The following is a 22,966-nucleotide window of genomic DNA, read 5'->3' as shown; positions in this document are numbered from 1 at the left end:
GGAAACGATATACAGACCTATTCAACCAAGTATTTGTGAAATCTTGTGTGTTTTCTATTTTCCTGTTGCTGTTACACTCTTTACCCCACCTGCTTTCTCTCTGACTACAAGCATCCTTTTGGCAGCAAATGGTGATATATAAATGCCCAAGAAAATAACATGTAATGATTTCACAGGTGTTAAATCTCGGTTTAGCTGCTAATTTCCTTTTGATGTAAAGTTATTCATGAATGTCTTCAGGAAGGGCTTTCTTGCACTAATTAACTTCCATTTCTGTCCTATGAGCAAGTTAGGTTATTGACCATGGTGCCAGCATGATTTTATACCCCAAGCCACCTTGATATGGTATAATTATAGCTACATGTACAATATAGTTACATTCTTGCCGGTCGGTTTAAAGTTCAGCCAGTAAAAGTCTTCAGGTTCTGTTATGGTGCAGATTCTAGTCCTTAATATGCCAGCAAAGCAGAAACTATTTCTTTAAAACAAAATGTACACTTTCACTTTCAGACGCTGGAGTCAGAAGAGGTTGATTTGAATGCTGGTCTCCATGGCAACTGGACTCTTGATAACGCCAAGGCTCGTCTGAATCAGTTCTTTCAAAAGGAGAAGACCCAGGCTGAATATAAATATAATCAAGTGGGCCCTGACCACAACAGGTTTGCTAGAGTCGCCTATTTCATGCTTCATTGCCTGCAGTGGTTTCCCTGGAAGAAGTATATTTTTCCTGGGCCTCATATTTTTGGGGCTTGGCGAACAGTTAATGGGTCCATATTTGTCATATAGAGTTTGTTGGATGGATAGCAGTGATGCCTGGTACTGCTCTTCAAGGATATAACCTGAAAACCTTAATGTGACGTTGGGCTATGCAGTTTAATAGTCCTATTAAAACGGGCACGTCTGGTTACTTTTTGAGTCTTTTACGCGGAAGCTGTGGTACTGTCATGCCAGCACAAGTTGAAGGTGGGGCTAGTGAATACTGGCGTCCTAGTAGAGGAGAAGGCTGGCTTGTTGACAATACTGGTTAAGTGGTGATAAAAGTCCTGACAATAGTTTATTCAAAATTAGGAAGTGTATACTTTCCTCCATTTACCGTTTAATCGTGTTATTCACAGTGCTGCAAGCGTACTGCATCTTTTGGGGCTGATCCCATTGCACTTTATCTATTCCTCCTTTACCCAGCAAGTTGTATTTATCCCTACTGGTTACCGAAACTGTAGACGTATTGCTTTCATGCCAGCATGTTAAATGTAGGACTCTTGGCAGTGAAGGTGACAGTATGTTTCTCAGCCCGCCTGTTACTGTTCCAGAGAGCATTCCAAGGACTAGAGCTTACTACTCCTCTGAAGGCTCGCACTGATTTCAGACCTATGCTGAGTGAAAGTAACTGAATATAGGGTAGAATACAATTCTTCAAAAAACAATGTTCCTTGTAACTCAAAGGTTTCCAGTGTTGGTACTCTTCTTAGATCCACATGCTTCGTAGTCTGGGGATGGAGAATATATTAAGCATGTAAATCTTTAAAGGTCAAATGCTGGCAAATTGGTGGTTTAATTATGTTAATAATGAGCTGTCCTATATGGGAATCCCAGAGCGAAGCCGTCAACGGCACATAGACTAATTAATCCTTAGTGCAGTTTGGTTTTGCAGGATATTTTATCTTCATGCAGGCCAATAAATCCCAAGGCAGATGTGTTAGGCGAGGGATAGTGTCTGTGCTTCATACTGGTACATACCTTACCATGGACATGATGGTGTTGCTTGACATAAAATGTGAATCCCAAAGGAGTATTGAGCCTTTACTGCACATGAATCCCCAGATGATTGGATGAGCCCCCACATATTTGAGTTTCATGGGTGAGCCTGTACAAACACCATGTGTGCTTTCTGCGCTCTTACTGCAGGGCAGTGTACATGGTGGAACTGATATGCCAATAGATTTGCAATAGATTAACTTCTGAGCTATGTAGAGAAAGAATTGGGGGGCGGGGTTTGTTAAGGGGAGTCCGGTGGTGACATCAGAAATCTGCCTTCATTCACACATGTGATTGCGCTTAGGCAGGACTAAGCAATCCCATGGCTGAACTCTCTGATTTCTGGTGTCACTCTCCCTTGCCAGGTAGAGCATTGATTGGCGAAATTAAGGCTGGCTGAGAAACATACTGACCCCATCGTTTGCACCAAGGAGCGGGGAGCACTGTGCCATAAGGTCAGTGGTGCAGACGCAAGATTATTGTTCAAATTTGTTTTTATTCCAGTCAATGAAGCTCCTTTTCTTGGGTAACTGTAGGCTCCTTTTGGAAAATGCTTCTGTGCACATTAAATGAACTTGTTGTGTTTGGTGTTTTTATGTGTGTTTTTCTCCTTGCCTTATTGTTTAGTTTCTTGCATAGCTTCCCCATGTTTAGCTTGCTTTCAGACCTTGCCCAAGGCAATTCTCCTTACCATCTTTCTCTCCTGCATTTCATCCCCTCTAATTTCCTTTCTCTGAGTAGTTTGCTTTACTTGCGTAATGTCAGTGTGAAGCTGGCTTTGGATGAATCATGGGCTTACCAATGAGGGAGATTGAGTAAGAATCTTGTGACACTTTACCTTAATGATGTTGTGATCTTACTTTATATTCTCCATTGTCCACCCTCAAGGCTGTTACTTCTAGTTGATCCTGCAGCATTATTTTGTGTGAAATGCACCATTCTGCAGGACGTCAATAAAGTCTACCTCCAACTGTGGCGCTTATTGGGAGGGCAATCTAGGCTTAATTCAGTTTTTTGCCTTAACGTAGTCCATAAGTTGGGCAGTATGAGGGCGGGGGGTGTTTCATCCTGAGAAATAAAAGTGCTCAAGTACCCTCTCCACAGCTAAGCCTCTGCAGTGACTCACCCATGTGTCCTGTCCTTGTAAAATAAGCGACTGACACAGTGTACTGATGTGATAACTTTCTTCCCATTTCTTTAATCTCTCAAGTCGGAACTCTATGCAGCACTCTCCTCTTCCCCAAAGCAACTAATAATTCTCCTCCCTTTCCGGTTCCTCTCTACCACCATCCTACTCCTAACCTTTTTCCGTGCTGAAGCGTCCAAGCTCTTTGCCAATTGTTGTATACATGCAAACATTACATCTCCCCCCCCCCTCCCCCTGCGATATGTTAAGTGAACAATCCCTCTTACAATTCTTCAATGAGCTGAGTGGTTCGCTGTTACTGGAGTTATGGGTCTGGTTCCGTAAGCTTCCTCAGATCTGAAGACATCAACTCTTTCACTGCTACACACTTCTTGACTGAATTCATCAGCATCATGTTCTGACTGTTCCACCAGGGCCTTGGCTACTGCATCCTACTTTTTGAAATGAGACGAATTTTGTGTGATTTCTTTTTTATTTGCACACCAAAGCGGGACTTTCCATCTCAGTGTTCCTTGATGCGCATGCTATATATATATATATCTCCATCCTATCCTGTTATAATATCTTTTCAATCTTCCGAAGAGGCTGTGACCATGGTGTCTTTGTGGCTGATTACTTGCAGTGGGTTGCCATAGTTCCGGCTATCTGTCTTTGTCTTTCGTTCTTGTCGGACTAGCACCCAGTCTCCATTCTGAATGTTAGATCGCCTTGTTTTCCGATGAGCAACTGCATATTCTTTCATCTTTCCTTTCATGGTCCTGTTTACTTCGGCCAGTTCTGCATGATCACATTGCTGAGGACGTGTGTGTATTTCAGTGTCCATGGTAGGGATTCTCGTACGCAGTCTCACCCAACATCAGAGTGGCTGGAGATTTTCCACCGTTGCTATGAGGCATGGTCCAATATATGCTCCTAGTACTTCATTCAAAGCCATCTGAACATCTCGTCTGGTTAGTTCTGCCTGTTATATGGTTTTCCTTAGTGTGGCCATAAACTTCTCTACCATCCTTTTGGTTTGAGGCCACCTGGGAGTGATTTTTTGATGTTTGAAGTTTAGGTGACTGGTGAATTAAGCAAAGTCATGTCCGTTAAACGGAGGGCCATTGTTGGTTTTAACTACTTTGGGAATGCTCCAAACTGCAAAGGCCTCATTCAGGACTGCTATGCAAGACAGGGAAAACAGACTTGTTTCCGTAGCACCCTTTTGGTGGCCACTGTGCCTTTGTGTCCTTCATGCACCAGTTTAATGATACCCTGCCGCAACAGTTGAAGTATGACAAACCGTTTACCTGGGGGAAATAATCCATTGTCAGTGGCTGTTAGTTCTTTGGTATGTGGAAAGGACGTCAGATTGTGAGAGTCTATTCCGTTATCGCCATGTGGTTCATCGAGGTGTCTCCATGAGCTTGTTCGAAGGAGACTCATTGCGCCTTGAAGATTAGCACCTTTTGCCGTGGTTTTTGTGATTGCTTCCAGTGGAACAGCAGGTGGTCTTGCTTGATCAATGATGAAATGCATGTATCCATCAGCCACTGAGTCTCTTATTTGATGTCCTACGATGTCTTGACATGTAAGCTGTTTTTTCTGCCTTTCCTGGCTTGTGGACAATGGCGTACATGTATTCTTGTAGGCGAATGCCCCATCCCTCGATCCTAGGTGGCCTGTTTTCTCAGGTTTCCAAATATGGCTGTGAGGGCATGGTGATCCGTTATACGGGTAAAATGCTTCCCATAGAGGAAGATGTGGAAATGCTGACCGGCCCAGGCGACTGCCAGGCTTCCTTTTACTGACCGAGTGTGCTCTCTCGGTGTCTGTCGACTACGCTAAGATATCTTTGGTCACCTTGCTTGTCATATTGGACTAAAATAGCTTTGAGTCCCACCGGACTGTCCTTTACAGTGATGTTGGCCTTCCTGCAAGGATAGAAGTATGCCAGGTAGATGGTAGATCTTACAGCTGTTGAGTGCTTTCTCACAGCGTGCAGACCATTGAAAATGTTGCATTTGCTTTGTGAGTCCTTGTAAAGGATAGCTAATGGTGGTGTAATCCTTTATATATTGGACACAATAGCTGGCCATTCCCAGGAAAGACCTTAAATCACAGACGTCTCGTGGACGGCGTGTCAGTCAATGCAGTGACTTTTTCAGGGTCAGGGCTCCTCCCTTCGCTGGAGATGTGACCAGACACTTTTTTATTTATTTTTTTACTTTTTTTCAATTTACATTTTGCAAATACAAAAACAAATTGGCATCAATACAGCGTATGTAGGCATACCGTTGACATTAATGGCACGTAGTATAGAATTAGCATCGGGGAAGAAAGAGACAATGGGGAAATATAATAATTCGCAAGCTTCTTACAGTGAGGAAGTAGCACAGGCATGCCACTGACTTCCAGTATGGATATTACCAGGGTTGGTCCTCTTGCTCCTCATTAAGGGTAGGCCCACTGTCTACATCTAGCCCACTCTCCTTGCTGTCGGTTATATCCTGCGAGGAGGGCTCCCTCTCCGCCAACCCAGAGGTACACATGTCACGCCAAACCATTAGGTCTTCTTGTAGCTTCTCGTCCCTTTGGGTGAGTTTAATGTTGGCTTCATTGGCCAGGGACCACTCACAGACATCTTTAAGCCAGATGGGCACTTCTGGGCCCCTCTGCCCCATCCAAGTTATAGTTACCCTGCCCCTAGCGAGCACCAGCATTAATTGTAGGAGCTTATATGGGAGTTTCTTTTTCTTGTGCTTCCTGACTAATGCAAGTAAACAAGTCAAGGTTTCAAACTTCAGCTGAAGGCCTGTGGCCGCAACAATCCTTCCCTCCACCCCCACCCAAAACTGCCTGACCATTGGACAATCACATGCCAAAGGTAAAAAGCCAGCTTTCTCTGTGACACATCTAGGGCATCTATCTCCCCTATCACAAGAGATGCGTTTCAGGGATACCAGGGTTAGGTAGGTGCGATGCAAGAAGTTGGTCTGTTAACCTAAACCTGGCATTACAGGAGACTGTGCGTGTGAGGGAGCCTATGCGTGCCCATTGTTTCTCTTCCAGCTAGAGACAAGAGAATTTTAACATGGATTTGGTAAACTCAAATTTATCGCTATTGAGTCAGATTAGCTTCCAAGAGGATGTGACACACCTGATCTAGAGCTTTGTCGTGTTCCTTGATGGTGTCACCGATCACCAGGATATCGTCGCTATAGCTGAAGGAGTTGGGAATGTGATGAATAACTCGCCTCGCCGCTTCTTGAAACATTTCTGCGACTGATGAAATGCCAAAATTGAGATGTTTGTATCAAAAGTGGCCTTGATGAATTGGGAATGTGGTGATGTAGCGGGACTTCTCATGGGGCTCGAGCTGATGGTAACCTTTGTTCAGGTCCAATTTGGACATACCTTTGCCCCATTCAGCCAAGTAATCGTATCACTGATGTTAGGTCACAGGAGCCTCTCTCATTCGATAGCCATGTTTGGTGGCCTCAAGTCAACCCAGTGGGGCACTTTGCTGTTGGATTCCCGTTTGAATACTACCACCATTGGGGACACCCAGGGAAGGTTGGGCTGGTCGATCTCTCAATGATGTCAGCCCTCCGGAAGTCCTATAGCTCATCATCCACAGCTTTTTGATGGTGGAATGGCACTTTCCGGTTACATTGAGCCACAGGTGTTACCAGTTCGTTTATGTGTAGTGGTACTTTAAAATGAGCCAATTTTCCAAGCCCGGTGAACAACTTGGAAAAATGTGCTTATTATATCTGGTTCATCATCCATCTGTACAGTATCTCTTCAAGTTTCAGGAGTTCTGCAGTGGGCAAACTGAGAAGACAGTCAGCTGCTTCAGGCCCATCAATGACATGGATTTGAGCTTGCACTGTCAGGGATGTGTGAAATTGTCCTAGGCATGGTAGTGGCTCTATGGACATCCAGGAGTACACTCGCACAACAGCCTTTTACAGCTTGGGTTTTGGGTTCATTTTGTTGTATTCAGTAACGCATATACAGTTGAGAGAGACTCCACTGTCTAGACTCTAGAACAAACTTTGCCGGATGATTTCCCATTTGAATATGTAGTCTCTGGTATTTCTATAGTCTGTCTGGATCGGCCACCATGCACTCGTATTCGTTGCTGTCTTGAGAAATCGAAATGAGATGACTCACAAGACGATGAGTGTTTAGATCTGTACGTGGCATGTGATCGTAAGCTGAATAGTGACAAGCTAGTAGGGCGTTCTTGCCGGTCACATACTGCCTTCACATGTTGAGGAGACCTGGATTCTTTTGAGGATTATGGGAAGTCCTTCCAAGAAGCTCTACACACTTTTTCGAAGTGATTTTCCTTTCCACAATGTCCACATTGCTGACCATGGCTGGGCAAGATCCTGCATGTGAATATTCTTGGCTGCAGCTGTAACATTCTAGCTGTTCTCCTCTGTTTCCAGTCTGATTTGTGCTGAGAGTATGCTCTGTGGGTTTTGGAGTTCGTCCTTGTTCCGACTGGCATCGTTCTTTCTGCCAACATATACAGACACCGGCTGCTGGGAACGTGGACGCCTGACTCTAATATGGCTGCTGGGGTAGAAACCAGGCCTCTGTATTACCGGTCTGACTTCAAAATGGCTGCTCGAAAGGCTAGGTCTCACAAGGATTCTGTAGTTCAGCAAGGTGGCCAGTACTCATTGGGGGAGGACAAAAGAGGAACCAGCTTACCCCATTGCAGTGGGTGCACTGCAAGGCCAGCAGCTCCTGATGGTGAGCACGGTTGATTCCCTCCGTACCAGAGGAGGGGTGTGCTCCTTCAGCCACGAAAGACTTCTGCCAGTTAACGAGCAGGGTGGACACCTGCTGCAACGAAGAGATGAGATGGAGCAGGTGAGATTCGGAGTGACCTCCGCCGGGCAATGAGTAGGTTGGGCTCCTGCTGCAATGAAGAGGCAAAATGGCGCTGGTGGAATTTAGAGCGATGATGGCGCTGTAACGGTGCATAGCAGGCACTCACTACAGACCGCTTCACGGCAAACAAGGTGAGGTAATAAACGTCAACCACCGTCGTCTCCAGTTGTCATGTCCTTGTAAAATAAGTGACGGACACTGTGTACTGAAGTAATAACATTATTAATTCCTAGTTCTTGAATCTCTTGAGCAGGAGATCTATGGAGCACTCACCTCTTCCTTTTCCTTTTCCCATTAGCAGCTAATAATGCTCCTCCCGCTCCGGTTCCTGTCTACCTCCATCCTATTCCTAACAGTGCTCCGGGTTGCAGGGTCCTATTGCTCTGCCAATTGCAGTACACATGGAAACATTACACCATGAACCACTGTCATTTGGCATTTTCTGTATGCCAAACTACCCTCACCATTTAATAGTCAAAGCAGTTGTTTGCTAAGTACCCTGTCCTATACCAGTCTCATGTATAAAAGTGACCGACCATGTGTCCACCCACTTGTCTCCAGGCACAATAGGCATTTGTACACAATTACTACATGCTTGTCTCAACACCTCGTATAATCTGCCAGCTAGTTGCAGCTGGACCCAGTTTCATCCTTGCTGCACATATACAAATATGCTGTATTGAGGTAGGCTTTGAACTTCCCCCAAATAATAATAATTTTCTCCTGTTCTAGTAAACTTCTCTTATTTCAAGCTTTTTTTCAGCGTGGTCTTTTTCCCCATACCCTAATTGTCCTTCATGGAACCATTTGCAGCTAAGGGTGTTTAACTAAATTTTATTTAGTTTTTAGTTGTTTCATTGATCCAGGACCGCATCAGGTTCTACTAACTTATGATTGTCCTCTTTTTCCTAGCTGCCTTGCATTAATTTACTATTTTGTGACTCCATTGTGAATCTCCTTCAACTTACTTGAGTACTAGCGGTTGACTTCAGTTTGTGCATGTGGGGTTATTATTCCAGAGCTGAGTTGGAAAGCAGAGCTCGTGGGAAGTATATATGGAGCTGCCCTCGTGGTGGGCCTCTTCTACCATGCTAGAGTCCTCGTGAGTTACTCTTTGTCTGTAGACCATAGATGGCCAATGATTGTGCCTTTGCCCTTCACCTCATTGCCAAAACCTTTGGTGGGAACTCTTACCACTGGATGCTTACCTCCGTGGTGAAGAATTCCCCCATAACATCTTGATTGTTTTCTCCCTTGGGACAGGTGGGACTCCCGCACCCTTAAAGTGGAAACTCTTGCAGAATTTTAAATTTACAGATCCTCCATTGTATCTGAAGTGAAATCCTACAGGTAGTGAAAATCCTGCTGCTGCTGAATGGCTTTTAGTGATTCATTTTTTTCCACGCTGTCTCCTCAGACATCCATTTGTAACACTGATGCATGATCTCCCCCTGTGTCATAACTGTGGGACTGCAATACGGATTCTTCGACCTATTGTACATTGCACATTTGAATTTGGGCCCAAAAAGCCTCCAAACCCCCGCCCCAGCCCCACACACGCACTTTTTTTGTCCTGTTCTTGAAATGTTCTTTTTTTTTTTTTTTTTTTTTTTTTGAAGTTGCATTTTGTTATTTCCTGCTTTACTAATCAGATTCTACCCCAACATAATCGGGCAAAGGGCCCCAAATCTTCTTGTGTTTTGTGGACCTCTGGATGTGTACACAACCTCTTCCTCAGTCAAATCTGTCCATCCCTCTCAGTTGTAAAACCCCATTCTTCTCCCTCTGCTGGATCCTCTTTTTTTCAGTTCCTCCCTTGGGTAAATCAACTTTCCATTTAGTTCCTTGTGTTGATGGATGTTAGGGTTTTATTAGCTACTCGCTTTAGCAGGCGACTAAACAAGCTGATGATCTAGAAGCTGTCTACATTAAAAAATCGTTTTTTAAACAAAGTAACTGCCCTTTTGAGTCTATTTCTGGCCTGGCTGCACATGGGTCGGTGGATAGAAAATGGCTAGGGTAGTGGAAATGGGGCTTGCATCCCTGTACACATCTTAGAAATGCAAATGTGTTTATTACATATTCAGTGGTGGCCAGTTATTGACACACGTCTTTGAAGCACACCTGCGTGATACCAGCACTTTAGAAATAGCTTGGCTCGTTGTTGTCCCTTAGAAAGAGTATCAACACAGAGGCATTGAGGGTGATACAGTTGGAAAGGTCAAAGATTGTGAACGGGGAATGCATTGCTGTACTGTAAGTCTGAAGTGCATTTATATAGGAATTCAACATACTGTTTAGAGTTGTACGAGCACAGGAAACTGAGTATGTCTGTTGTGGACTACTGTAAATACCTATGAAGAGGGGTGTGGTTGTGTGCGCACAAACAGCTTGTATGGATAAACTAACAGTATCTTTCTGTCTGCAGGAGTTTTATTGCTGAAATGGCCCTTTACGTGAAGCAGTTGGGACGAAGTAAGGTTTTTTTTTTCTTTGCTTTCTTTTGTGCTCTTGTAAACAATTTAAAGCAGTTTTGTCCATTGAACAGGAGTAAGCTCTGCTACGTTCTTAGGGCAGTAAATAATCAAATGGTTACCTGCCCTTACTGCATGGGACATCTAGTCGCGCTCGTTCTGTTTTTAGGCCTGTAAGAACAATTGCATCATTTGTCAAGGGCAGAAAACTGCTTTTTTCTATCTAAGGATTTGTGGTATTTAACGGGTAGTATAATCTTTGGAATGCTGATTGCTACTTTTGAATTGACTGCTATCCCAAGCCTTAACTTGTTTGTTAACTTGCATTTTTGACAGCGTCTGCTGGTGGAACATTTAGGGACCAGTCCACTATTACTTTCCGATGTTGTATCAGTGATTGAACATTACTTGTCAAAATCTCATTTTTGGGACCTTAGTCAAAATAACCTTATTGAACTCTGCAGTGTAGGTATGAAAAACCTTCTAATTGTCCACTCGCACCTCTAAACTGCAGTTCTGAAGTAAAAATGTTGCTAAAAATAAAATTAAAACCTTTATGCATTTTATGAGCTTGTGATCATATGCAGAGTTCACTTTGATCTAACAGTGCTTTGAGCTACTGTGTTTCTGATAATGAGAACAAGAGTGTGACATTAGCTAAGTTACGTAAGGCATTTCCCAGGTTGGGAAATTTGTGACAAATCCTTTGTAGTTGAAATGCAGGACCTCTATGTTAAAGGTGACCTGTTGAGCAGAAGGCTCAGGCTGGCAAATAATGACAAGTATACTTCATGCCTTTACATACAACTTTATTTGATTTGAAATATTGAAACTTTTACTGCAGATACTAGTGGCCAAGTGGCCATGCTTGGTTGAAGCGCTACATAGGCTAAGCCATAGCCAAGTTGACTCCCAAGATTACTTTCAGGGAACCAGTGGACTGAAGGGTAGTCGTAACACGGCTAACTAAGGCCTACAGCTTTGTTTGTGTGTGTGTGTGTGTTTTTATTATATTTTTTTAATGCAGTGAATAATGTTCTTGTCCTCTAGCATATATAACCCTGTGCTAGTTATTCTGGAGCTCAAAGTAGCCCCAGGCGATTTTCTCTGTCTTTCTTTGAAAGGAAGGAGACAGGTTCGAGGCATGTGGGCTGCTGAATTCATATCTATAGCATAGATCGCCGCCTAGTGTTGGGTCCGGATGATTGCACATTGTTGTCCTGGAAGAGTCTTCGAAGTATCACGAGATAGGTGGCTCCTCCCCTGGACTACAGTGCGCATGGGCATCGACTCCATCCCCAGATTGTTTTTTTCCGCCATTGGGTTCGGATGTATATTCGTTATCTCCAGTTCGGAATCGATATAAACTTTCTTAAGGCCTGAATGCCTTTTTCCTATACCGTCGGTATTGTTTTGCGCTCGGTGCCCAGCTCTGTTCCGGCTCAGTTCCCGAGTCGGACATCCAGAGGAGTCGCGTGGCTCTTCGGTGCTCGAGGCCCAGTCAACGCAGCAAGACTTTTGACGACACATCATGGAACGGAGCCCGTTCAAGAAATGTTCCGTGTGTGGATCGAAGTATCCCCACATCGACGTCCACCCGGTGTGCAACAAGTGCCTGTCGCCGGACCACGATGAAGCCAACTGTATGGCTTGTTCCCGTTTTCGATCGAAGAAGACGATTCGACTTCGGCTGGAGGCCCAGCAGTCGGCCCCGGCTCCGGTGGACATCTTCGAGAGCGAAGAAGCAGACGAACAAGAAGTTCATATGCAGATTTCGCCTCCATCGGAGGAGATCGACTACAACTACGACGCGGACGTCGAAGTGCTCGATGCAGAAGAAGTCGTCGACGAGGTAGGAGACGACAATGAGGCCTATGGGGCCATGGAAGATAGCTCGGAGGAAGAGCTATGCCCCGTTCGAACAATTACTAAGGCTCAGGTCGAGGGATCGCCACACGGCCTTACCCAAGACCTTACACCCAGATCCACGGCCTCGCCTACGGGCCCGGCTACGGACACTTCTGCGGTGCCGCCATTGGTGAAATCGAAACCGTAAGTGAAACCTTCGGTGTCGACGAAAACGAAACTGATGGAGACGCCATCGAAACAGAAGACGTCTGTCCCTCTGGCCGCCTCTTCGTCTTCCGATACGTCGGGGCAGCCGAAGCCGAAGAAGGCTGTCGACCCGGTGAAGTCGACCAAAGGCGTCGAGTCAGTCGGTCAAGGGCGTCGAGCCAAGATCGAGCAAAGGCGTTGAGCCGAAGCCTGGGGCCCCAAGCCCAGTAGTCAAGGCTGCCGAACCGAAACCGTCGGCGCCGAAGGCCGTCGACACACACGGAGGTCACAGCGCTCCTAAAAAGGCAGATCCTGTACCTCGGCCGGAGAAGACTAAGCCATCGACGCCCAAGTCTTCACACGCTGGTGGACCAAGGACTTCTGTCGGGTCGACGAAACCGTCCGCTTCCTTTACGAAGCAGGTGTCGGACTCGCTACAACGCATCAAGGACAAGGCTTCCGCGGTCGATCCGAAGGATGCTTCTGCCCCGAAGCCAGCTGCCAAGACGCCGAAGTCCTCGGCGCCGATCCTGTTCACGTTGCTGCCGAAAGTGGCACCGAAAGCGTTCACCAGGCATCAGGGAAGAGGGTGGCGGCTCAAGCGGCCAATATCTGGCGTATCTCAAACACTCAGGCACTCTTGGCCAGATATGACAGGGCGCACTATGACACACTAGAGACCCTGTTACAACATCTACCAGATCAGTATAAAGAGGCAGCGGAGATGCCTATTCAGGAAGGGAAGCTCATCTCCAACGCTTCTATTAAATGTGCACTGGACGTGGCGGACACCGCAGCCAGGGCTATTAACACCAGTGTGATGTTGAGACGTCAGGCATGGCTCAGAATCTCCGGGTTCAAGCCGGAGATACAGACCACCATCCTCAATCAGCCGGTAAACCCTGATAGATTATTCGGTCCTGAGGTGGATACCACCCTAGAAAAGATAAAGAAAGATACCGAGACTGCGAGTCCAAGGGAGCTCTCCAGTCCCAACAGTTTAGGAGCAGTACTTTTCGTCGCTCAGGCAATAGAGGTGTTTCCAGAGGCCAGATGTCCCAGCAAACGCAATACACTAAAGGTGGGGCGCAGTCCTCTTACACCAAGCAGCGTAGAGGAGGCTATCGGGGCAACAGTTCCAAGGGCAGAGGCCGTGGAAACAACAACTCCCGCTCCTCCGCCACCAACAAACAGTGACGCCCTGTCACTGCCCCCCGACCATACCACACCTGTCGGGGGGAGACTCCAGCATTTCCTGCCAGTCTGGAAATCCATCACCACAGACAGGTGGGTCAGGAAACTTATCCAATTTGGTTATTGTCTGGAGTTAACATCCACTCCACCCAACATGCCACCAAAACACCGTCCTATGTCCACAGAGCATTTGCACTTATTGCAGCAGGAGGTACTTGTCATGCTGCAAAAGGGGGCAATCGAGCTCGTGCCGGTGGAGGAAGAAGGCAAAGAAGAACGGGTCCCTCGGACCCATACTGGACCTCAGACCCCTAAACCAGTATATTCTCTCAAAACATTTTCACATGCTGACGCTGCAGCAAGTTCTTCCGTTGCTCAATCAGGGAGACTTCCTCGCAACCTTGGATCTCAAGGATGCATACTTTCACATTCCACTGCATCCATCACACAGAAAATACCTCAGATTCACAATTCAGGGTCGGCATTATCAGTTCAAGGTCTTACCTTTCGGGGTGACCACAGCGCCCAGGGTGTTCACAAAATGTCTGGCGACAGTGGCTGCGCACCTCCGGAGGCAGAACGTTCACGTTTACCCTTATCTGGACGACTGGCTTGTCCAAGCAAAGTCGGCCCAACAGTGTACCGCCAACATGTCCCACACCATTCACCTTCTTCACGATCTGGGATTCTCACTAAATTATCCAAAGTCGAACCTTCAGCCAGCCCATGTGCGGCAGTATCTGGGAGCGACAATAGATACTCTGGCGGCCACAGCTCAGCCAAACTCTGTGAGGATCGACAGCATTCAGTCGCTCATCCAGAAGTTCAGGCCGCAACACTCGCTTCCTGCGATAGTGTTCATGCAGTTGATAGGCATGATGGCCTCCTGCATCTTCATAGTCCCGCTGGCGAGGCTACATATGCGTCCGCTCCAAGAATGCTTGGCTCGTCAGTGGACTCAGGCTCAAGGACAGTTGAACGACCTAGTGTTGGTGACCGGTCGGGCATACAGCTCTCTGCATTGGTTGAATCCACACAACCTTTGCAAGGGCCGGTCGTTCAGGAGCCTGTGCCACAGATTATCCTGACGACGGACGCATCTCTCCAGGGTTGGGGAGCTCATGTACTCCACTACACGGTGCAGGGACTATGGTCAGCGCAGCAGAAGAAGATGCACATCAACTACCTGGAACTGATGGCAATCTTCATGGCGATGAAGGCATTAAAGGTACATCTGTGCAACAAGGTCGTGTTGATCCGGACGGACAACATGACGGCCATGTACTACATTCAAAAGCAGGGGGGTACGCACTCTCCACAGTTGTCTCCTCTGGCTCAGAGCATGTGGAAGTGGGCCATTCAGAGGAACATCTTCCTCATGGCGGAACACCTCCCGGGCAAGGACAATCAGATGGCGGATCTGCTCAGCAGGTACAGCCACCAGATGCACGAGTGGGAGATACATCCATCAGTACTCCGCCCGTACTTCCAGCAGTGGGGTCATCCAGAGATCGACCTGTTTGCCACAAGGGAAAACGCAAAATGCCAAAACTTTGCCGCCAGGTTCCCTCACCCACAGTCGCAGGGCAATGCGATATGGATGACCTGGTCAGTCAGATTTGCGTACGCTTTTCCCCCAGCACCTCTCATACCGCTGGTGGCAAGAAAGCTAAAGCAACACTCTATGACACTCATCCTGGTTGCTCCAACGTGGGCACGCCAACCATGGTACACCACGTTTCTAGAACTCTCCGTGGTACCGCATCAAAGGCTACACCTCACGCGCCGGCTTTTAAAGCAGAGCCATGACGACATTCAGCACCCAGATCCGCAACAGCTCAACCTGGCGATCTGGCTCCTGAGGTCTTAGAGTTTGGCTACCTTAACTTGCCTCCTGACTGCATGGATATCATACGGGAGGCAAGAAAGCCCACCACCAGAGCTTGCTATGCAGCAAAATGGAAGCGGTTTGTCATTTACTGTGCAGAACACAACATCAACCCGCTAGATGCGTCCACTCACAACATCATCTGTTATTTGTTACATCTTTACAAATGCAATCTAGCATATGCTTCCATTCGGATACACTTATCCGCCATAGCGGCCTATCTCCAGAACAGACAGCACATCTCTGTTTTCAGAGTGCCTGCCCTTAAGGCCTTCCTGGAAGGACTAAAACGGGTCATCCCTCCCAGGACCCCGCCAGCTCCTGTATGGAACCTCAATGTGGTCCTCACCAGGCTCATGGGCCCGCCTTTCGAGCCTCTGCATTCATGCGAGGTTCAGTTCTTAACATGGAAAGTTGCCTTTCTCATAGCCATTACGTCTCTGCGACGTGTTAGTGAGCTCCAGGCGCTCACTGTACAAGAACCATTCATTCAAATTCACTCTTAACAGGGTAGTGCTACGCACTAACCCTAAATTTCTTCCTAAGGTGGTTTCACAGTTCCATGTCAATCAGACCATTGAACTGCCCGCGTTCTTTCAAAACCCTGAGACAGTAGCCGAAAGAATGCTCCACACTCTTGACGTCAAACGAGCTTTAATGTGGTACATCGATAGGACCAAAGCATTTAGGAAGACACAACAACTCTTTGTTGCCTTTTCTGCACAACACAAAGGCAACCCCATTTCCAAAGCAGGTATAGCCAGGTGGATCGTTAAGTGTATTCAGATTGGCTATCAGAAGGCTAAGCGCACTTTAACGGTCCCCCCCCCCCCCCCCAGAGCCCACTCCACCCGCAAGTTGGGGCCTCCATGGCTTTCCTTGGAAATATCCCTTTGGAAGACATTTGTAGAGCAGCCACATGGTCTACACCACACACGTTTACTAAACACTACTGCGTAGACGTGCACTCCAAGCAGCTGTAGGGCAGGCTGTTCTTAAGACACTTTTTCAAACATCTGCAGCTGGCACAGGCGGCTGCCGTTAATGGAGGGACTGCTATGTATTCTATGCTATAGATATGAATTCAGCAGCCCACATGCCTCGAACTGAATATGCTACTTACCAGTATGCATCTGTTCTTGGCATGTAGGGCTGCTGACATTCATATCGCCCACCCTCCTCCCCGGCGCCTGTAGCGGCTGCAGAATTCAAACATTACTCTTAGCATGGTCATCGCTCACACTGTTACACTCCATCTTCGCCTCAATGGCTAAAAACAATCTGGGGATGGAGTCGATGCCCATGCACACTGTAGTCCAGGGGAGGAGCCACCTATCTCGTGATACTTCGAAGACTCTTCCAGGACAACAATGTGCAATCATCCGGACCCAACACTAGGCGGCGATCTATGCTATAGATATGAATGTCAGCAGCCCTACATGCCAAGAACAGATGCATACTGGTAAGTCGCATATTCATTGTAGGTTTCCCCAAGTACTTGAAAAGGTATGTCAAAATCTGGGCATATAGGAATCCATACTTTACAGGTTGTGATTGTTGAAAGTAAAATATTTATTTCCCCCCAAAAGTAATTGGGCATTCTCAGGCAAAAATTGGGAGGCCTTCTGTTTTCTCCTTTCAAACAGAGATTTCTATACAGTTAGCAGGTCTGACATCCAGCTCTTAACCCCTTCCGTGCGGCGCACGTTCAGCAGACGTCGCGTGCACTACCTCGGTAGTGCTGCACACGTCCGCTGAACGTTCCGGCCCCGCCCGCACAATAGAACGTTCGGCACAGCGGAGGGTTTAATAGCATTGTACACTCCATAAATCATGACGTGTTTCAAGGCAATTTTTCCTTACAGGTTTGTATGTCTTGGGTGTAACTCATGACTTGCGAAGTCTTCTCTGTATAATAGTGACCTAGTGTACTTTAAAATGCTACTTGTGATGGTAGACTTTTCAGTCAAACCATTTTTTTGGACATCATCCTAACGCCTCAAAAAGTTCATGTATTTTTAGGGATGAATGAGATTATTGCAGAGATATTCCAGCAACAGAAATATGAGAGTCCCAAATGTGGGAGAAGTAAACCTACAGAAATTTTTCCTTGTGAAATTCTGGGATAGCGCTCTTGGCTTGAAAAACGGGCATTGGCATAGCCAAAAGGTCTCGCCTTTGGGACCTTATAAGTGTTTAGCCATGCAACAGTTGATGTTGTTGCACCAAGGATATTGTGCTGGATAACTAAACACTTAAGGTCCTAAAGGCGAGACCTATTGGCTATGCCAATGCTTGTTCATCTTGGTGCCGTACTCCAATTTCTAGCACAACCTGTTATGGAAATTCTCTTGTTCCGGTATCCATTTTTGGTGACTTGCCATTGCAGTCTGGCTTGTAAATTACATGTGCTGTATGGGCCCTTGTCACTATTGCTCTGTTAATGAGTGCTTTGTAAGTATGGGAGTTGAATGAGAGGTGTGTAATATGTACTCTTTATCATCTCACCAGTTAGAAAGCTTCACTTTTCAGGCCTTGAGGGGCTGCGTAAGACATAGTTACGTTTTGTCAGTTTTCGGATCAAAGCAAGGAAGTTTTCCCAAACCAAATGTCCTAGTGATCAACCAAGTAACAGCATTTCTAATGTGTCTGTCCCAATAAATTACCAATAATGTTTTCCTAGACCTTTGCTTTAAGTGCCAACCATGGGAGACAAATCATGAGATTATTAGCCACAATGGAAAGCAGGGTGCACTGGCGAGCAAGACAGCACCACACTGTTTCCTCACTGAAAGTTGGTCTGGGCAAACAAAGGCGGTCACTAGGATGACCCAGGTACATAAATTACAGTCAGGCCATCATAGGTGTGTGAGAAAGTGCCGTCTTTCTTGCATGGTATGCCCCCCCTTTTTGCTGAATTGCTGATGTGCTTTGACTGAGTGTGCCTTGGGCTCCTGCCAACCAGATGCCCAGGGCCTGTGTTCCTTCCCTAAAACTGTGTTGAAACAAAACCCAATTGGCATCTCTGGCCACCTGTCAGCCCCTGGTAAATGGTACCCAGGGTCTTGTGACCAGAGAAGACCCCTAAGGGCTGCAGCACTTATTGTGCCACCCTTAGGGGCCCTGTACCCTGACACACATACACTGCCTTTGCAGGCTGAGTGTCTTCGTGCAGAACCAAACAAAGAGTCGACATGGCACATACCCCTGTGTGCCAGGCCCACAAACACACTGCCCTGGCATCCATCAGTCACTCCTCTAGCTGGGTGCACTATGCCAGTGGTGTGGGCACAGGTGCATGAGCCCTGTGCCCCTTCAGTACCCTGGGCCATTCCTGGGCACTGTAAGTGCAGTGATGCCATTAAGAGTATATGCTGCTGGGAGGTTGTCATTACGAACTCCACAGCACCATAATGGCTACACTGAAGACTGACAATTTTGATATCAAACTTCTCAGCACATTAAACCCACACTGATGCCAGTGTGAGATTGAATGTAAAATGCACTACAGAGGGCAACTTAGAGTTGCCCCTGAACCTAACCTACAATCCACGTCTTGTCTGAGAGGCTGCCTAGGCTGCTACACAGCAGACCTGTTGCTGGACCCCCTAGGTATAGAGCCATCCACTCTCCTGGGCCTGCAACAATGCACGTCCTGGGCGAGGTGCTAGGTCTCCTCCCCCAGGATGGGCAGGGGAAGTTTCAAAGGCATGCCTTTGTGAGCTTCTCCAGACCATTTGCAGTACCCAGCAACTGGCCCCCACCGGTTCTGACCCCCACTCTGGCGGGAAACCCTACGTAAGGAAAGGGGGTGTGCCATCCTGTGCCAACTCCACCCCTCCGGTGGGAGAGGCGAGGTGAAGCACAACTCCGGGCTCCGGCCATCTTGAGAATGGGGAGCCCTGCCCAATCAGAGATAGGCACCTGCCCCCCTCCCACAGGAGAGGAGCAGGATAGGGGGTGTACTCACCCCAGGACAGGGACCTATTGGTCCCTCCCCCTACCTGTAACACACCTAAATTTAGTATTTTGGTGCACCCTGAACCTTCCTTCCTCAGATCCCGATTCGAAAACAAGAAAGAAGATCAAGAAGACCTGCCATGCAGCTGCTAACAAGAGGACAACACCAACTGACTTGGCCCCAGCCCTACAGGCCTGTTGATCCTTGAACCTGCTCCTGCTAAATCCCGGCGTCTCCTGCGGACAGCAACCTTGAAAACCCTGGAGGACCTCCTGCCTTGAACCTCTTAAAGACTGGGACTCCCATGAGCAGTGGTTCTGCTCAAACAGCAATACCCCTGGTGCCAGCCAGGAACCACGAATCCAGCCCACTCTGCACCCGCCGAGCCCGGCCTGTGCTCAAGTGGACAAAGACCCTGAGGACGTCCCGTGGCGGTTGTGACCTGAAATCCAGTGCCCAAGGACCCTCCTCGATGACCCAGACGAAGCCTGCAGTCTCACAACAGGAGACCCCTCCAACCGCTACCTGCAGAGGGTAAGATTTCCGACGTCAAACTACACCCCTGCAATCTTACAAGGTGACGTTTGTGGTTCGGAAAGCTGCAGCAGATGCACAATGAAGAACAGATCAGCGATGGCTGGCGTCACATCGGAGGCTTTCCTTCGCACGCACCTTGCCCCAGCAGCTGGCGGCACTGCTATGCAGTTATTTCATGAAGGCCACATGCAGAATGAGCTATGGGTGAGTCATCCGCCTAGCATGTGACTGTCTGAGCAGGCAGCGCGCGCTGAGGGTTACAGTCATGTGGAGTGAAAGGAACTGTAAGGGCCTGTGCATCTTTGCAGACATGTGCTCGAGACCTCCTCTCCTGTCCCTGTGTCGGGAATTGCACAGTGTTTCAGTTCTGCTAATGAAAGTATTCCGTCAAACATACCTCCTGGAAACCCTATCGGGTGATTAGCCGTGCTTTATTGATCAATTGATTGTATGACTGGAAAATTTCCTCAGATATCTATTTAATCCTAAGCCTATCTTCTATCACATTTCGAACTGCATGCTGCCAAAACATTTAGTAGCAGCTTTCATTTCATTTTGCATGTTTAATGAGACTGGTCTGGTGGCTTATTGGACTAATTTGTTCACTGTAGGGGCATGTGTTTGACCGCAGGGTTACTGGTTCAAATCCTGCTTGGTCCATTCAGCTTTACAAACACAGGTTATGTTATGACATTATTTTGCATTGTGGATTTCTTTCCAAATGAGTTAATTTCATACACAACAAGCCATAATATAGAATTCGCCATTTTTTTCTTACATCTGGCCACATAAAAATACAGGTGGCTTTTCTTCAAAGCTGGTTTGTTTTTCATAACTCCTTTTATATATCCATACAGTGACCATATCTATGCAGTGAATGAAGGCATTGTTTCTTTAACCCCTTAATTGCTGCCGTCGGCCAACGGTCGTCACGGCCACTACCTCCCCAGTGCTGCGCACGACCGTTGGACGTCCATTCAGCACTAGTTCCAATGGACAGCGCAGCACTGGGGAGGTTTATTTACAAGCTCTAAAGGGGTTAATCATTATGAAGTTTCAAAACATCAGTGACTTTGATAGCTGTTCTGCTTTTAATTTCAAAACCGAGGAGTAAAGTGCTGAAGTAAACAGGAAGGACAGAGCACTGAGCTGGCCTGGTTACGATTCAAACTTGTGGCCTCCGATGACCTAAACAAAAGCCCGCGAGTGGTGTGCGCGCACTGTAAAGAATTTAAGGAAACTGCGATAATTTTTCAAACCAGGATACATTACACTTTTTTATGTTTTGCGACTATTTTCAGGAATGTAGAAGGAAGTTTTTATTCCCAATCCTGAGGGAGGCTGGATTTACACAAGTTAGGCCAGCACTTGTGTACCTACAGCAATTAAATTCACCCCGAATTATGTTTCATGTCGCAAACTTCCTGGTTGCGGCTATGCGCGTCAGGAAAAAGTCCAACATCCCAGTATCAACCCTATGCGTCTCTGATTAGAATATTATATTTCTTGGTAAATTGGTTTTAGGGTCAAGCACATCCAGATGGTAGTATTTTTTAACATGTTTTTTAAATCTATATTTATGTGTCAAAATTATGTCCAATTGTACAAAATGAAATGTTTAAATATGTATTTTTCCTTTTACATACAATCAAGTTTTTAATTGTGTATTTAATTGTTACTTTATTGTACCGTGTCTTTTTTGATATTAAGTTATCGAATAAAGGAATTCTGACTGACTGAATGCAGCAGGCCCAGTGCGGGCTGCTGCTCGCTCCCTAGGCCAGGGGAGAGAGAAGGCGGGACATGCACCCGCCTTTGGCCAGTTGCGTGCTGTCTTTCTTAGACGCATGCAAAGGCCATAGTGTGAAAAAGCACACGCACATGTGCGTGTGGTCCAAGTTTGAAGTCCTCACTAGAAGCCTCGCAGAGCAGCGCATGCGAGCTGGCTCAGACGAGACCTACAAATGATTGTATTGAGTCATTCAATACCCATTTTTCCTTTAACTATTTTGTGTTCTTGCAGTCTTGCTGTAGAAAAGTGCCCCTTTATGACACGGTCACCCTCACTTTTTCCCTGGTAAATGATGGATTTCGCTTAAAAAGTGCACTGGGGTGCCTGCTAACCAAGTCCCCAGAGCCAGGGCTCTTTCACAAAATTGTACAACTGTTTCTCCCAATTGGTAAAACTGGTACCTAGAGCTTGATGTACTAAAGAGGGTCCCGAAGGACTGCAGCCCAAATTGTGCCACCCTAAGGGACCCCTCACCAAGCACATGCAAGACTGCCATTGCAGGATGCTGTCTTGGTGCAGACAAAAGTGAAAACATGATATGTCACACATCCCTGTGTGCCATGTCCCGAACCTTGCATGTCGTATTTGTATGTCACCCATACAGCAGGCCTAACAGCCCTAAGGCTAGTTGCTGAATATTACATTTGAGGGCAAACCTCTATGAGCAGATATGCTCAATCCTATTACTGCCAGTGCAAGTGGACAGGGAAGCCATTTTTGAACATCTGCTGGATACTGCGGAAAACAATTTCTCCAGCTACATGATGGCTTTGCTGAAAATAGGGATGTTTGGTATCGAACATTTCATTATGATAAACCCACACTGATGTCAGTGTGGGGTTTACCAATAAATGCACCCAGAGGTCACCTTAGAGGTGCCCTCTGAAAACCTACCAGCCTCTGGTGTACTTGCTCACTGGTTTCTGCCAGCCTACCCCCCAATATACTGTACTGACCTCCTCGGGTGAGAGCCTCTGCTCTCTGGAGACCCAGAACAAAAGCTTGTCCAGGAAGAGGATGTAATATCCCATCCCACAGGATAACCTGTTGATTAGCGTTTCTTGGGCAGCAAGCCTCAAAGGACTGCCACTTTTAAAAAGCATTCTGGCTCCCTTAATAGGATAGGGAGTCACCCCCCCCCCCCCCCCCCCCTTGTCCTGAGCCACCTTCGCTCCTGGACATGTGGGAAATTAGATGGTCATGTCGGCCTGTCGCCTGCAGGCTAGTACCACCCCTAAAGTGGGCTACTATTTGGTGGACACAATTTTTCAGA

General features: G+C 46.9%; 1 protein-coding gene across 2 annotated transcripts in view; it reads left to right on the top strand.

Moving 5' to 3' along the window:
- DHX9 (DExH-box helicase 9) overlaps positions 1–22,966 on the top strand; it is a 282,357-nt gene that overhangs the window by 59,775 nt on the left and 199,616 nt on the right. The window contains exons 6-7 of one of the 2 annotated variants that reach the window (XM_078643268.1): positions 511–659; positions 10,221–10,267. In XM_078643268.1, coding sequence (XP_078499394.1) covers positions 511–659; positions 10,221–10,267 — 196 coding nt within the window. Of the gene's footprint in view, positions 1–510; positions 2,211–10,220; positions 10,268–22,966 lie in introns of both variants that reach the window. The other variant, XM_078643278.1, reaches the window with a different exon arrangement.

This window comes from Lissotriton helveticus, chromosome 1_1, assembly GCF_964261635.1.
Source record: "Lissotriton helveticus chromosome 1_1, aLisHel1.1, whole genome shotgun sequence".
Classification (NCBI taxonomy): domain Eukaryota; kingdom Metazoa; phylum Chordata; class Amphibia; order Caudata; family Salamandridae; genus Lissotriton; species Lissotriton helveticus.
Note: the sequence above shows the minus strand (reverse complement) of the source record. Positions and strands in the feature narration are given on the sequence as shown.